We start from the raw sequence: 12,265 nt of genomic DNA on the forward strand, positions 1-12,265 counted from the left end.
ATTCGCGACGAGGAGCGACTATATAAGGCGGGAGGGAGTTGAGATTGTTTATGTTGAAATGCAGGGGACGAAGGCGATGGAGTTGCAAGATAAGATTTCGGATAAGGTGATTTGTTATTATTATTATTATTATTATTACTGTTCCATCGCGACAGGAACGTGGTAGTTATTACTGAACCCCCCCTGATTTTTGAAGCGCGTTGCACACGACCCCCTGACCTTTGGAAAAATTAAGAGAACCCCCATATTCTGGGGGTAGTTTTCCAACAAATCCCAAGAACTTTCGGAACGATCTAACCGGGACAAATTACGTACTAGGCTTCTAGCATTTGTCAGAAGAGAGAGGATAGCGGGATACGAGAAAACTTTGATGGGGTTTTTTTAGGGTGTTAAGGAGAGAGGGAGGTTTATTATTTTTTTTTTCAAATGTTATTTTAGTTTGTAAAACTTTTCGACAGATGGCTTTTTTTTAGAAACTTTCCAAACTTTAGGGGGATTTTCTCTAAATTTCAAAGTTCAGAATAGTTTTGTGCAACTGACAGTAAGTTTAGCGCGTGTTTGTGAAACTTACCCTGTGAGATTAATGGGCCCGAAGTAATGTTGACTGAGATTAGCTTAATAGTATAATAGGTCCAAAGTTTGGAGTTTTATATTGGGTGGCACTAGGGGCACACCCGCAACCACATCTCAAACCACACCCCCTCTCTCATATGCTACAGTACACCGGGCCCCATATGGGATTTTAAAATTTTAAAATCCCATATAGAACCCGGTGCACTGTAGCATATGAGAGAGGGGGTGTGGTTTGAGATGTGGTTGAAGGTATGCCCCTATCATTTTCCTTTTATATTATAGTATGGGTTTGGTTAGGGGATAATCTGAGGGTGTTCACTCTATCCGGTGGCTAGCTCAAATGCTTCGACCATAGAGTGGATATCCCCTTCTGGCTTAGAATTGAAACCACCTGTATAAGGTGAATTTTTGGAAAGAATATTAGGAATAAATAGTTGAGGAGATTTGCATTTTATTTATATTATAGAGTAAGGGCGGCTTTGTACTTGAGTACTCGAGTACTCGAGGTTCCCATCATTGTTGGCTCTAGGGAGAGTCAAATGTACACGACCTTACCCCACATGGAGAGAGAGAGAGAGGTTGTTTTTGTTGTTCAAACCTGTTACATTTTTAAAATATCTGACGGGGCTAACGATCACTGTTTTAAATATCGGCCGATAATCGATATTATCGGCCGAGTTATCGGGTCTGGAAGCTCTCCGCTAGGATAAATTGGATTTTTAATCGGTTATCGTTTTTCTAGGTTTATCGCGATTTATCGGCGTTATCGACACTTATCGGCCGATAAGTAAGACTTTTTTATCGGGATTATCGGTCTATTTTGACTAACATTATATTTTTTCAAGGCTATGATGCAAGTTTCGCTTTCTACAATTGGTTAATGATTCTAAACATGATGATTTACATTTTGGTATGTTTATCATTAAGCATGATTAGATTACATTTTTTAATTGTTATATTATATATACACATCATCCAGTATATCACTCTGATAAATACTACTTATTCCCGATATATCCCCGATTTCCGCTATCCGATAAGGATTTTGGCCGTCCGATAAATCCCCGATAACCGATATTTAAAACCTTTCTAACAATAAATATCTATCTATCCAAAAATTAAAATATAATATTATACAACAAATTTATTGACGGATATGTTACATTTTTAACTTAAATAAGCTAAATTTCAAACAAGGTGCAAAGTTTTTAAATTATAGGGTGCAAATGATAAGTTTACAAGGCCATATAATCTAATTTTGTATAGGTAAAACGTCAGTAAAGGTCCTTAACATGTTAGCCAAATTTCATTTGAGTTCTTAACCTCCTCAAAATTTTCAAAAGCTACAAGTGATCCCCTAAAAAATCTACAAGCAACCCCTTAAAAGTTTTGAAATTATAAATAGCACCTTGAAAGTTATTTCTAATTTATAGAACTTTCAGGGGGGCAGTTTGTAAAATTTTTGAGGGTTTACTTGTAAAAATTTAGGTGTCCATTTATCCTTTTAAAAACTTCTAGGGTTTGTGTGCTTTTTTCCTAAACAGGGGTTCCCTAAAATTTTTCTAAACAACCATGTAAATCTTTTGAAGATTATAAATAACCCCCTAAAAGTTTATAGAAACCCCCAGAAGAATATGTAAGCAATCGTGAAAGTATTGAAAACTATAAAGAGACCCTTGAATTTTTACAAACAAACCTGAATTTTTTTTACAAATAGCCTACTGAAAGTTCTAAAAAATACAAATTATGTTTAGGGTTGTATTTATAATTTTCTAAAATTTTAGAGGGTCCATTATAATTTTTTTCGCTGACCACTTGTAGCTTTTGAAAAAATTTAATAGGCTATTTGTAATGTTGAAAGTTTAAGGGTGTTATTTGTAATTTTTAAATCTTGCAGGGGGTTACGTGGCAAAAGTGAGAAACAAAAAGATAGTCCAATCAGATGCCATGTTAGCAATTAGATAGCAAAAAATCTCAATAAAGTCCTAATCTGATGATGGAGACAACATTAAGGATCTCTATTGATGACTTTTAAACATTAATGACTCAAGTGCAATTTGACTAATACGTAAGGGACCTCCAGTGAAGTTTTGCCTTTTGCATAATCTTTGTTGGGATTTTGTCTTTGATTCATTGTATAACTTCATGAGAATTAGATATGGTTAGAGTTTTATCATGATTAGGAGTTTGAGTTCTATCATGATTAGGAGTTTGGGTTTTATCATGATTAGGAGTTTGAATCCTATTCTAATTAGGAAGTTAGGCTAGAGATAGGGTTTTGGTTTTCCTATATATATTCTTCTATTGGTGGAGGAAAAACCATGAAGAAAAAAGTAGAGATGTAGTAGATGAGAGCTCTATTGGTGGAGGAAAAACCATGAAGAAAAAAGTAGAGATGTAGTAGATGAGAGAGAGAGAGGGTTTCGTAGTCTTTATCCGTACAGATTACAAGGAGTGGGCTTTGGAAAGAATATGAGAGTTGATTATGTATGTGAGGTTGAGAGATTGAGAGACGAGAGTTGAGTGGTTCCTCTTGTAGTTCTCCCTGATACATAGTGAATTTCTCGTATTGTTGCTCCGTGGACGTAGATCGAAATTGGTCGACCGAACCACGTAAATCTCGGTGTTCTTTTTCTTGATTGTGGTTGTTCTATCTTATTGATTGGGGTTAGCTTCCGAGTTGCGCATATCGTGGTAGACGGGGAGACTGAAATTACCCAACAAGTGATATCAGAGCGATGGTGATGGATCCGGGAGCGAGTTTGCAAGATAGAAGATGACGCCGTGCAAGATTAAAAATCGGCGTTACAAGAATCAAGATGAAAAAAGGGGAAAAAAGGGAAATGTTACTGTAGCAGAACACTGTAGCGTGGCGGGCACTGTTCAAGTAGGGATCCGACGGTCCAGATTGATTTGTTAGCCGATTGAGGATTTGGAGACGTATTTTGGTGATCGAGGAGTCGTTCCTAGGATTTTTCGACGTGCTGAGTTCGTTTTTGGCATCGGTTTCATCAAATTCAAACTCTACGGTGACTGATTTGAATTTTGATTAGAGAATGATGACTTCTTCGGGTCCGAAGTTTGATATTTCGCTATTTAACGGCAAGACAAATCTGATGGTAGATAAGGAGCATGAGTTGGTTGGTGTGTATACTTGAGGAGGACAGTGCCAGATTAGGTGGAGCTTGCAAGTGGGCACGACCGAGTGACACATGGAGATGAAGATGGTGGCGTTGTACTTGAAGATGGTGAGCGTTCATATTCAGTTCAAGTCAAGTGATGGAGGAGATAAAGACATCCAGCTCGTAGTGTTGAGTAGGAGAGGTGCATCGATATGATTCGAGACGAGCGATGCAGGTGGAGCACAAGGACAACAAGAGAGGTGGGGGCGTCACAGAGAAGCAGAAGATAGTGAGGATCATGAAGGCATCCAATTGTGAGTGCATATGTTCTGATTTGAAGTGCGAAAGAAATAAAAAACTCTAGCGGGAGAGACAAAGTTTCAAGACGACGATGATATATCTTCAAGGGAGTTTGGAAATCAAATTCAAGGTGGAGATTGTTGGGATTTTGTCTTTGATTCTTTGTGTAACTTCATGAGAATTAGATTGGGTTAGAGTTCTATCATGATTAGGAGTTTGAGTTCTATCATGATTAGGAGTTTGGGTTTTATCATGATTAGGAGTTTGAATCCTATTCTAATTAGGAAGTTAGGCTAGAGATAGGGTTTTGGTTTCCCTATATATATTCTTCTATTGGTGGAGGAAAAACCATGAAGAAAAAGTAGAGATGTAGTAGATGAGAGAGAGAGTTTCGTAGTCTTTATCTGTGCAAAAGATTACAAGGAGTGGGCTTTGGAGAGAATATGAGAGTTGATTATGTATGTGAGGTTGAGAGATTGAGACACGAGAGTTGAGTGGTTCCTCTTGTAGTTCTCTCCCTGATACATAGTGAATTTCTCGTATTGTTGCCCCGTGGACGTAGGTCGAAGTTGGTCGACCGAACCACGTAAATCTCGGTGTTCTTTTTCTTGATTGTGGTTGTTCTATCTTATTGATTGGGGTTGGCTTCCGAGTTGCGCATACCATGGTAGGCGGGGAGACTGAAATTACCCAACAATCTTAGGGGGTGAAATTGCACTTCTAAGCTTATACATGCATCCACCCCGCCTGATGCCCTCCTTTTCCCCAACTTGAGATAGGCAATGAAAAAATGAACAATAAAGCACGTTACTGACGGAGTTATATTACTTAAATCAACAATTTCTCATTAATACTATGAAAAATTAGTAGCGTTGAATAACTCGCATTTATTGGGGCACTCGATTCCTTTATATTATGTTTGTAATGAGTACAATTGCTATGTATATACAATAATACAATCATTATATCTGTACAAACTCGTAATTTTCCCATAGCATATCCATCATCAACCTTTCTCGATATCAGTTAAAAATCTTACTCAAGGAGTCATCGCTGTAGTGGAGTATGGAAGTTCAGAGTTGAAAGAAACTCGTGGAGGTCTACTGTGGTTTTTTTGTTTGCCTTGTAAAAGTGTGATAGAAGCTTGTGGAGCTTATTGTGGTTTTTATGAGTCCAACAGGAAGATGGCTTGTAGACTTACTAATCTGACATCCAACCTATAATTTGGGTTTGTTATTGTAAAAACCTTAGAGAGATCATTAGCTCCCTCTATAATGTTATTTATAGTGTTTAGAGAAATAAATGAGTTTGTCCCTGTAGATGGTTAAAATATATTCTATCTAGGTCCATGTTCAACTTGGATCCAAGAAGTGAATGCCCATGGGCCAAACAATTCAAATGGGCCCAAAGTCAAGTCTTAAACGGGTTATAGGGAAGCTCACTCAAACAAGCGTATGAACATCGCCATACAGCCCACTTCGACTCAGTTCAAACGAGTCAAAATGAGCCATGCGAAGTTCGTCATTTGATGTCAGCAAACTTCATCCGCAGCTACCTACGTTGGCCACGTCATCCATGATTCAGAAGTGATGGCCCACCCATGTTTAAGTGAGCCTCACCCAAACACTTTCAGCGAGCTTTGCCAACCAATTAATCAACAAACTTCGCCAATTAGATATTTAAGAGCTATTTTCAAATAAAAAACTGCTCCTCCCGTTATCTCCTACTTAAATGGTCACTTAATCTACAATTAACTGCCATCAGCTCTCTCTCTCTCTCTTAGCCTATAAGAGGAGGAGATTGTTTGTTTAAGAGGATCACCAACTGAGAGATCGAACACCTTGTACACGACCGAAATTAACTTTTTCTCTCTTTCTTTCTGATATTCGGTTCCAAGAGAAGACTGAGCTATCTTCTAAGCAACCAAATAAGAGATCAACAGCAAGAGACCCGTCGTCTTAGTTGGACCGTTAACAAAATACAAGATCGACCCTTCATCGGCACACAAAAATAACCCTAGGAAATATAAAATTTTCTTCTGTTTCATTGTATCTTTTTATTGTGGTTTGCGTTAATTACAATTCGAAAGACATGAAATAGGATGATGACTCTGCTGGGGATTACTTTCTCTTTCGACAAGAAAATTATGTCGTAGTCCGACACTAAGACCCTCAGATCTTTGTTGAATCGCTAGTCATTGAATTTGACAAGCCAAGTTCGAGGAATTCATTTCCTCGAATAAATCGATGACAGTAACTGTGAGGAGTTGTCACAAAATTCGCTGCAGTGTGAATCTAGGGTCTAAATCGACCACCGCATGCGTAAATGCGACCTTGACAATTTGAACTTGGCTAAAAGCCAAACGAACTACGCCCAGAGTAAAGAAATATCGACCCTCGTCTCGGACAAAGGTCAAGATGTTCTCATGTTTTTCTAATTTTAGACATCAAGGTTGTTTTCGAGGAGACCTAAAGGTAGTCCACAACTCCCTTAGGGGTTGAATTTAAAGCATCTCCCGATGCTCGCTATATTTCCTTGACAGAAGCAAAGAATGGGGGTAATACCTTATCTAAATTCCTGTAACTAAATGATATCACTAATGGTGATTAGTCTGACTCTGCTAAGCGACGTTCGCATGCCAAAATTCAAAGCGGAGAAGTTGGCATGTAAAAGATCGATAACTCAAATCAACTTGGAACTCCTGGTGATTTGAGAGAGTTCTTATCTATGAAGAGAGCTCGCCAATGTCAACATTATATGACCCTTAGGGATGTAGTCATGGCAGTTCAAAAGAATTGCTAATGCAAAACTATTTCTGAAAAATAATTTGTATTTAATTGACTTAGTCATAATCCTGAGCCTTCAAAGGCCGGGATCAAAAGATGACGACGTACCCGAAAGGGTAAGAATATACTCAATGAGTTCACAGTCAATACGACTAGTGTAGTCTCAAGAAATGAAGAGGAAAATACCTATAGTGCTTCTGAGCTAAGATATTCTCCTGGTATCAGAGGCACATTGCCAGAGACTAACGATGTGTCCGCCATTCCAGATCAAAACAAAGAGCTCCAATCCCTTTCGATTATTCCCTCCTAATGTGTGCACTGTGAGCTTCACCTCAACGCGAGCAACCTACTGCTAGTGATGCTAATTCTGCCATAGCGTCAAATGTTATTCCTAGTTCAAGTCAAGAACAACAGCGAGCTGCGGCAATGACGGAGCGAGTTGATCTTCTCCAACAAATAGAGGCCTAACGAAAAGCTTCTAAAGAGCGAATCGAATGATTAGAAAAGATGATAGGTCAGCTCATGACAACCTCTCAACCTCGTCCGAGTTCTTCAAAGGGAGAACGACCAATTATTTAATTCTCTCTAGAAGATGAACAAATAGATCAAGTCAGGAGGCAAAGGTCCTCGAGGACCTCCAAAAATAGCTCAACGCTCTTTCTCAACGAATTGACCTGAAAAAAGATAGAATTACCCTCCCATCAAGTAGGACATTGTTCCCTATCCGATAAAGTTTAAGCCATCAACGCTGCATATGTTTGATGGTAAAGGTTCTTTGAACAAGCACATCTACTACTTCCATAAACAAATTGGGAATGTAGTGGGTAATGACGCCATTAAGGCGTGACTTTTCATTGGCACTATGTAGGGGATAGTCTTCAATTAGTTTTAGGATTTGCCTGAGGGATCAATCAAGTCCTGGATTGATCTGGAATATAAGTTTCTCTCACAATTCCTTGAAGAATAATTAGATATTACCATGGTCAAATTTCTCTCCGAAGAGCAAAGGGAAAATGAGACGGTCAGGGAATACATTGAGCAGTTCCGCAATCTGACATTACGACATCAAGATATGCCATTGCCGATGCTATTTCAAACCTGTCGGCATAATTTCATCAAGCATGTAGAAGCTCATATGGGCGCTATCACGGCCTATACATGGAAGAACTTAATGGAACAAGCTGAGATAGCAGAAAAATTATCAGAACACTTTAATAAGTTCGAACTCCATACCAATTTCAGGGGTAACAAAGACAAACAAGGGCAGACCTCCTAATTGATAGCCAAAGAGACTTTCGCGGTTGAGATAAAAAAACCCAACCACCAGAAGAGGGAGCCAAGGAAGAACGTTCAGTGTAACTACTCTTTCAAGGTCGAGCATACAGTGGCTATCATTCATGTTCTCAACAATGATAATCAGCTGAAGCTTCTTGAATTCCGGCACCCCAGGAGATCAGAAAGACTGACGATCCTAACTACTATATTTACTACATAATATTTGGACACCCGATAAAGAACTGCTACATCCTCAAGGATAAAATACAGACCTTTATTGAGTCAGGAATCCTCAATCTCAAGCCTGAGTAAAAGAAAGTCAATGCTAACATGGTAACTCTTCAATTTGGCTTCATGTCGAAAATCTAAGCTTAAGTGAAGAAGCATCGAGAGAAGTGCAGGAAATTAGCAGGAGAATGACCAAGCAGACTGGCAGTCGACCGCGAGTCAGCGACGGTCGACCGCAAACATGCACAAAACACAGTAGGATTTGGAGCTGAAGGCGGTCCCCCGCCATAGTCGACCGCGCGAACCCTGTAATAGATTTAACTCTCGGGAATTGGTTCGGTCGACCGTAACGGTCGACCGTGAGTTTTCTATAACCGGTTTATTCTCTATCGGGGGTGTTCGGTCGACAGTCGCTATCGATCGCGATACCTGCACGGTCGACCGTCGCGGTCGACCGCAGTCTGTTTTGGGCTAGGCTTTGATATTTCAACCCGTTTCGTTTAGAGTTAGTATATAACTCTAATCCTGATTAGTTAGGAAAAAATATAAGGACGTTTTTGAGTAGTTTTTGGAAGAGGATTGCTGTATCCAATTGTGAAAGATTTGTGAGAGATTTAGAGCTTTGTTTTAGGGTTTGATCGGTGAAATTTGTAACTCTATTTGTATTCTCTTGATTTCTAATAGTAAGAACTCCTCTCTCCTTGCCCCGTGGACGTAAGCAACTTGTCGAACCACGTTAAACTCGTCTTGCTGTGGTATTATGTTTGGCTTATTAGTTGTGATTTATCTCTAGTTCTTGTTCGTGTCGTTTCGAGGCTTCCGCCGCGCACAACACTAAGACGGAGTTGTCCCCATTCCCATTGCAAGGATGGAAGCGGTCAATCATGGCCAACAAAACCAACAAAGTCAAGACTTGGTCCCTCTTACTACAACAAGAGGGGAAATGATGTGGGTGCATCTTGATCTTCTCAAAGATGAATATTGGACTCTTCCAAAGTTTAAGACTAAGGGCAAATGTAAGATGAAGTTTTGCAACGTCATCCTCGTAATCATAGGAGAGGAATCTCTGCGAATCTCTTCACTCACTAACTCAGAGAAAGAGAAAATTGTCATGAGGAACAAGGTCCGGCCGAGACTATTTGAAGAACTATGATCAGCCCGATTCCTCCAATCAACTTGAATCGGCCAAGCAAAAAGAGATTCGGTTCGACAAGGCATTGAAGCGTCCCTAGGTCAATCTCAAAGCCCCATTTCGATGCGATATCATGGCTAATATCATGGCTCGTATAACATTGTTCAAACTTCTATGTTTGTCCAAAGAAACGAGGGAGGCTTTGAAAGAAGCTCTGAATGACAATGAGGCCTTCCTCGCACACATGTTCGAGCCACCGAAGGAGGAAGAACACAGTCGGTGCTATCAATGTCAACAACAAGCACCTTGTATCACCTTCACTCCATATGACGTACTCATCAAAAACCATCTTCACAACCGTGCTATAGGAGTATGTGGGATCAGCAAAGGTCGAGAGGATTCACATTGATCTAGGCTTTACTTTGAGCATAATCCCGTGGAGACTCTTGAGCTTTTTAGGTATTCCCCTTCACAAGCTCTCAAGGACTACTATCACCATCTTTAGTTTCAACTCCAGCAGTTGCTGATCTCTTGGGAAAATCCAACTTAAATGTCAGATCGACGATTTGAAGATGAAAGTGACTTGTTATGTCATCGATGTTGAAACACTTTACAATCTTCTCTTCGGAGACTGTGTATCCATTTCAACATGATCGTCCCATCAATTCTTCATCAATGCTTGAAGTATATTGACAAGCAGGGAGTTCCACAAAAGGTTGTTGTTGAAATAGTAATATGTTTAGGGGCTTATGTGTAAGTTGTAGGGGCCTATATAAGCCCATCTTATCTCATGAATAAGATTAGGGTTTTCATTCTCAATATGGTATCAGAGCCTCCACAAAAAACCTAACCCTAGCCGCCGTCCCCCCCCTCTTCTTCCCCGATCAGCTTCCAACCCCCCCTTGATCTCTGTCCGATCAGACCCCCCTCCCTTCCGCCTCCTGCAGAGCAGCCCCAAACCCACGACCAGAACCCCCCACGGCTCCAGACCCACCTGACCCCCACCCCCTCCTGTCCGCAAACCCCACGACCAGAACCCCAGACCACCCCGACCAGAACCCCACGACCAGAACCCCCTCCTCAACCCTAAACCCTACGACCAGAACCCCCCAGACCCGACCAGACCCCCCTGTCTCCACCTCCAAACCCTTTCCTAGCCGCTGCCACCTCAAGCCCCCCCTGCTGCGCTATGTCGGACCTAGAGTTTGGCATGGGTTCCCTTGACTCAGTCCTCGAACTGATGACAGGAAGAGTTTATATCTCACATCGATGAGATATATAACTGGTTTTGGTTCTTGTTTCCTCTGAGAAACGAGAATTTGTTTGAGATCCTACTCTTGTTGTGTGGCAGAGGTGCTGCCGAAATTTTTACTGCACACAACAAGGGTCGGAAGAGAAGGTGAACAGGTGGTGGGTCTGAAGCCTATTCGATGGAGGAGATCATCAAGAAGTTGAACCCCGCGGAGGTATCAACTTTGATGAAGCTAATGAAGTTGTCGGCTGGTGAGAGTGCGACAAAACCATCGAAGAAGTTGGAGCTTCCGACCATCGATCTGAAGCTTGATGGACCGAATACGTACCTGAGCTGGTCGCGACGGGTGAGATACATCCTTGCAGGGAGGAATCTGGAGGGTTATCTGACAGGAGAGGTGACAGAGCCGGAGGACTCGGAGAGAAGAGATGAGTGGAAGTCCACTCATATGTTGGTGTACATATGGCTTCTCAATTCATTGGTCCCGACGATCGCAGCCACAGTGGATGGCATTGAGAAGGTGAAGGACGTCTGGGAGAAGTTGAGGAGGACATATGATGGAGTGGGGAATAACCTGAGGGTATTCCAGATTAAAGGAGAGATCGACGCCACAGTCCAGGGAGAGAGGACTGTACAGGAATATGCTACAGAATTGGAGCGTCTGTGGCTGGATTATGATCATTTTTCCCCTCGGGCTAGCTGCAAGGACCCGGGGTGTAAAGAACGGGAGGCCTTTCTACAGGAGAGGACTATGGTGTTTCTCAAGGGATTGACATCAGAGTTCGCTCAGCGAATCGCATTGCTACTAGCTCAGCCGAAGATTCCCACACTTGAGGAGGCTGTCTCTGCTATGATCCAGGAGGAGACTCGCATTCGGCTACAGGCGGGGACATGTGGACTTCCTGTGGTGAAGTCAGCACTGGCGGCCTTCAACTCTGGCAACACTGGATCTAAGGGGGAGACTCGGTAGTGCTACAACTATGGTGAAGTGGGTCATCTAAGACATGCTTGTACCAAGCCACCCAAGGAGGGAGATTCGGGTGGACGTGGATAGTTTGGAGGTCGTGACTGTAGCCATGGGGGTCGACGAGGTGGAAGAGGAGGAGCAGGCAACCAGGCGAATTTGGTGGTGGCAGAAGGAGAGGAAGCAGCTGAGGTGGTTGTAGGCTGTCTAAAAATCACAATAGATAGCTGATCCCCATCAAACACCGATGATGGAAGTTACAATCTGACGACTTCCAGAAGGCTACAATTTGAAGACTTTCACGTAGATCGCTGAAGGTTACAATCTGACGACCTTCACGACAACCGATGAGAGCTCTAGTTCAACAACCTTCACAATCAACATCGAGAGTTACAATCTGACGACTCTTGCATATCAAAGAGCTAAAGTAAAGATTACAAAATGACGATCTTTACAAAACTTCGATAGAAAGAGACTACAAATCGACGGTCTCTTCAAACCAAGACGTGGAAGTCCTCCCCGCGAACCAGCATCAAGACGCACCATGTTCATAGCCACGAACGCAGCTCAAATCAACAGCTGAACGCAGCTTCAACCGCTGAACGCAGCTCAAATCAACCGCTGAACGCAGCT

General features: G+C 41.6%; 1 protein-coding gene across 1 annotated transcript in view; it reads left to right on the top strand.

Annotated features, from left to right (window-relative positions):
* LOC109835611 (lycopene epsilon cyclase, chloroplastic) overlaps positions 1-12,265 on the top strand; it is a 52,284-nt gene that overhangs the window by 312 nt on the left and 39,707 nt on the right. The window contains exon 2 of the mRNA XM_020403581.1: positions 1-106. This exon is cut by the window's left edge and continues 71 nt beyond it. Coding sequence (XP_020259170.1) covers positions 1-106 — 106 coding nt within the window. The remainder of the gene's footprint in view (positions 107-12,265) is intronic.

The sequence above is a fragment of the Asparagus officinalis genome, chromosome 3 (assembly GCF_001876935.1).
Source record: "Asparagus officinalis chromosome 3, Aspof.V1, whole genome shotgun sequence".
Lineage (NCBI taxonomy): Eukaryota > Viridiplantae > Streptophyta > Magnoliopsida > Asparagales > Asparagaceae > Asparagus > Asparagus officinalis.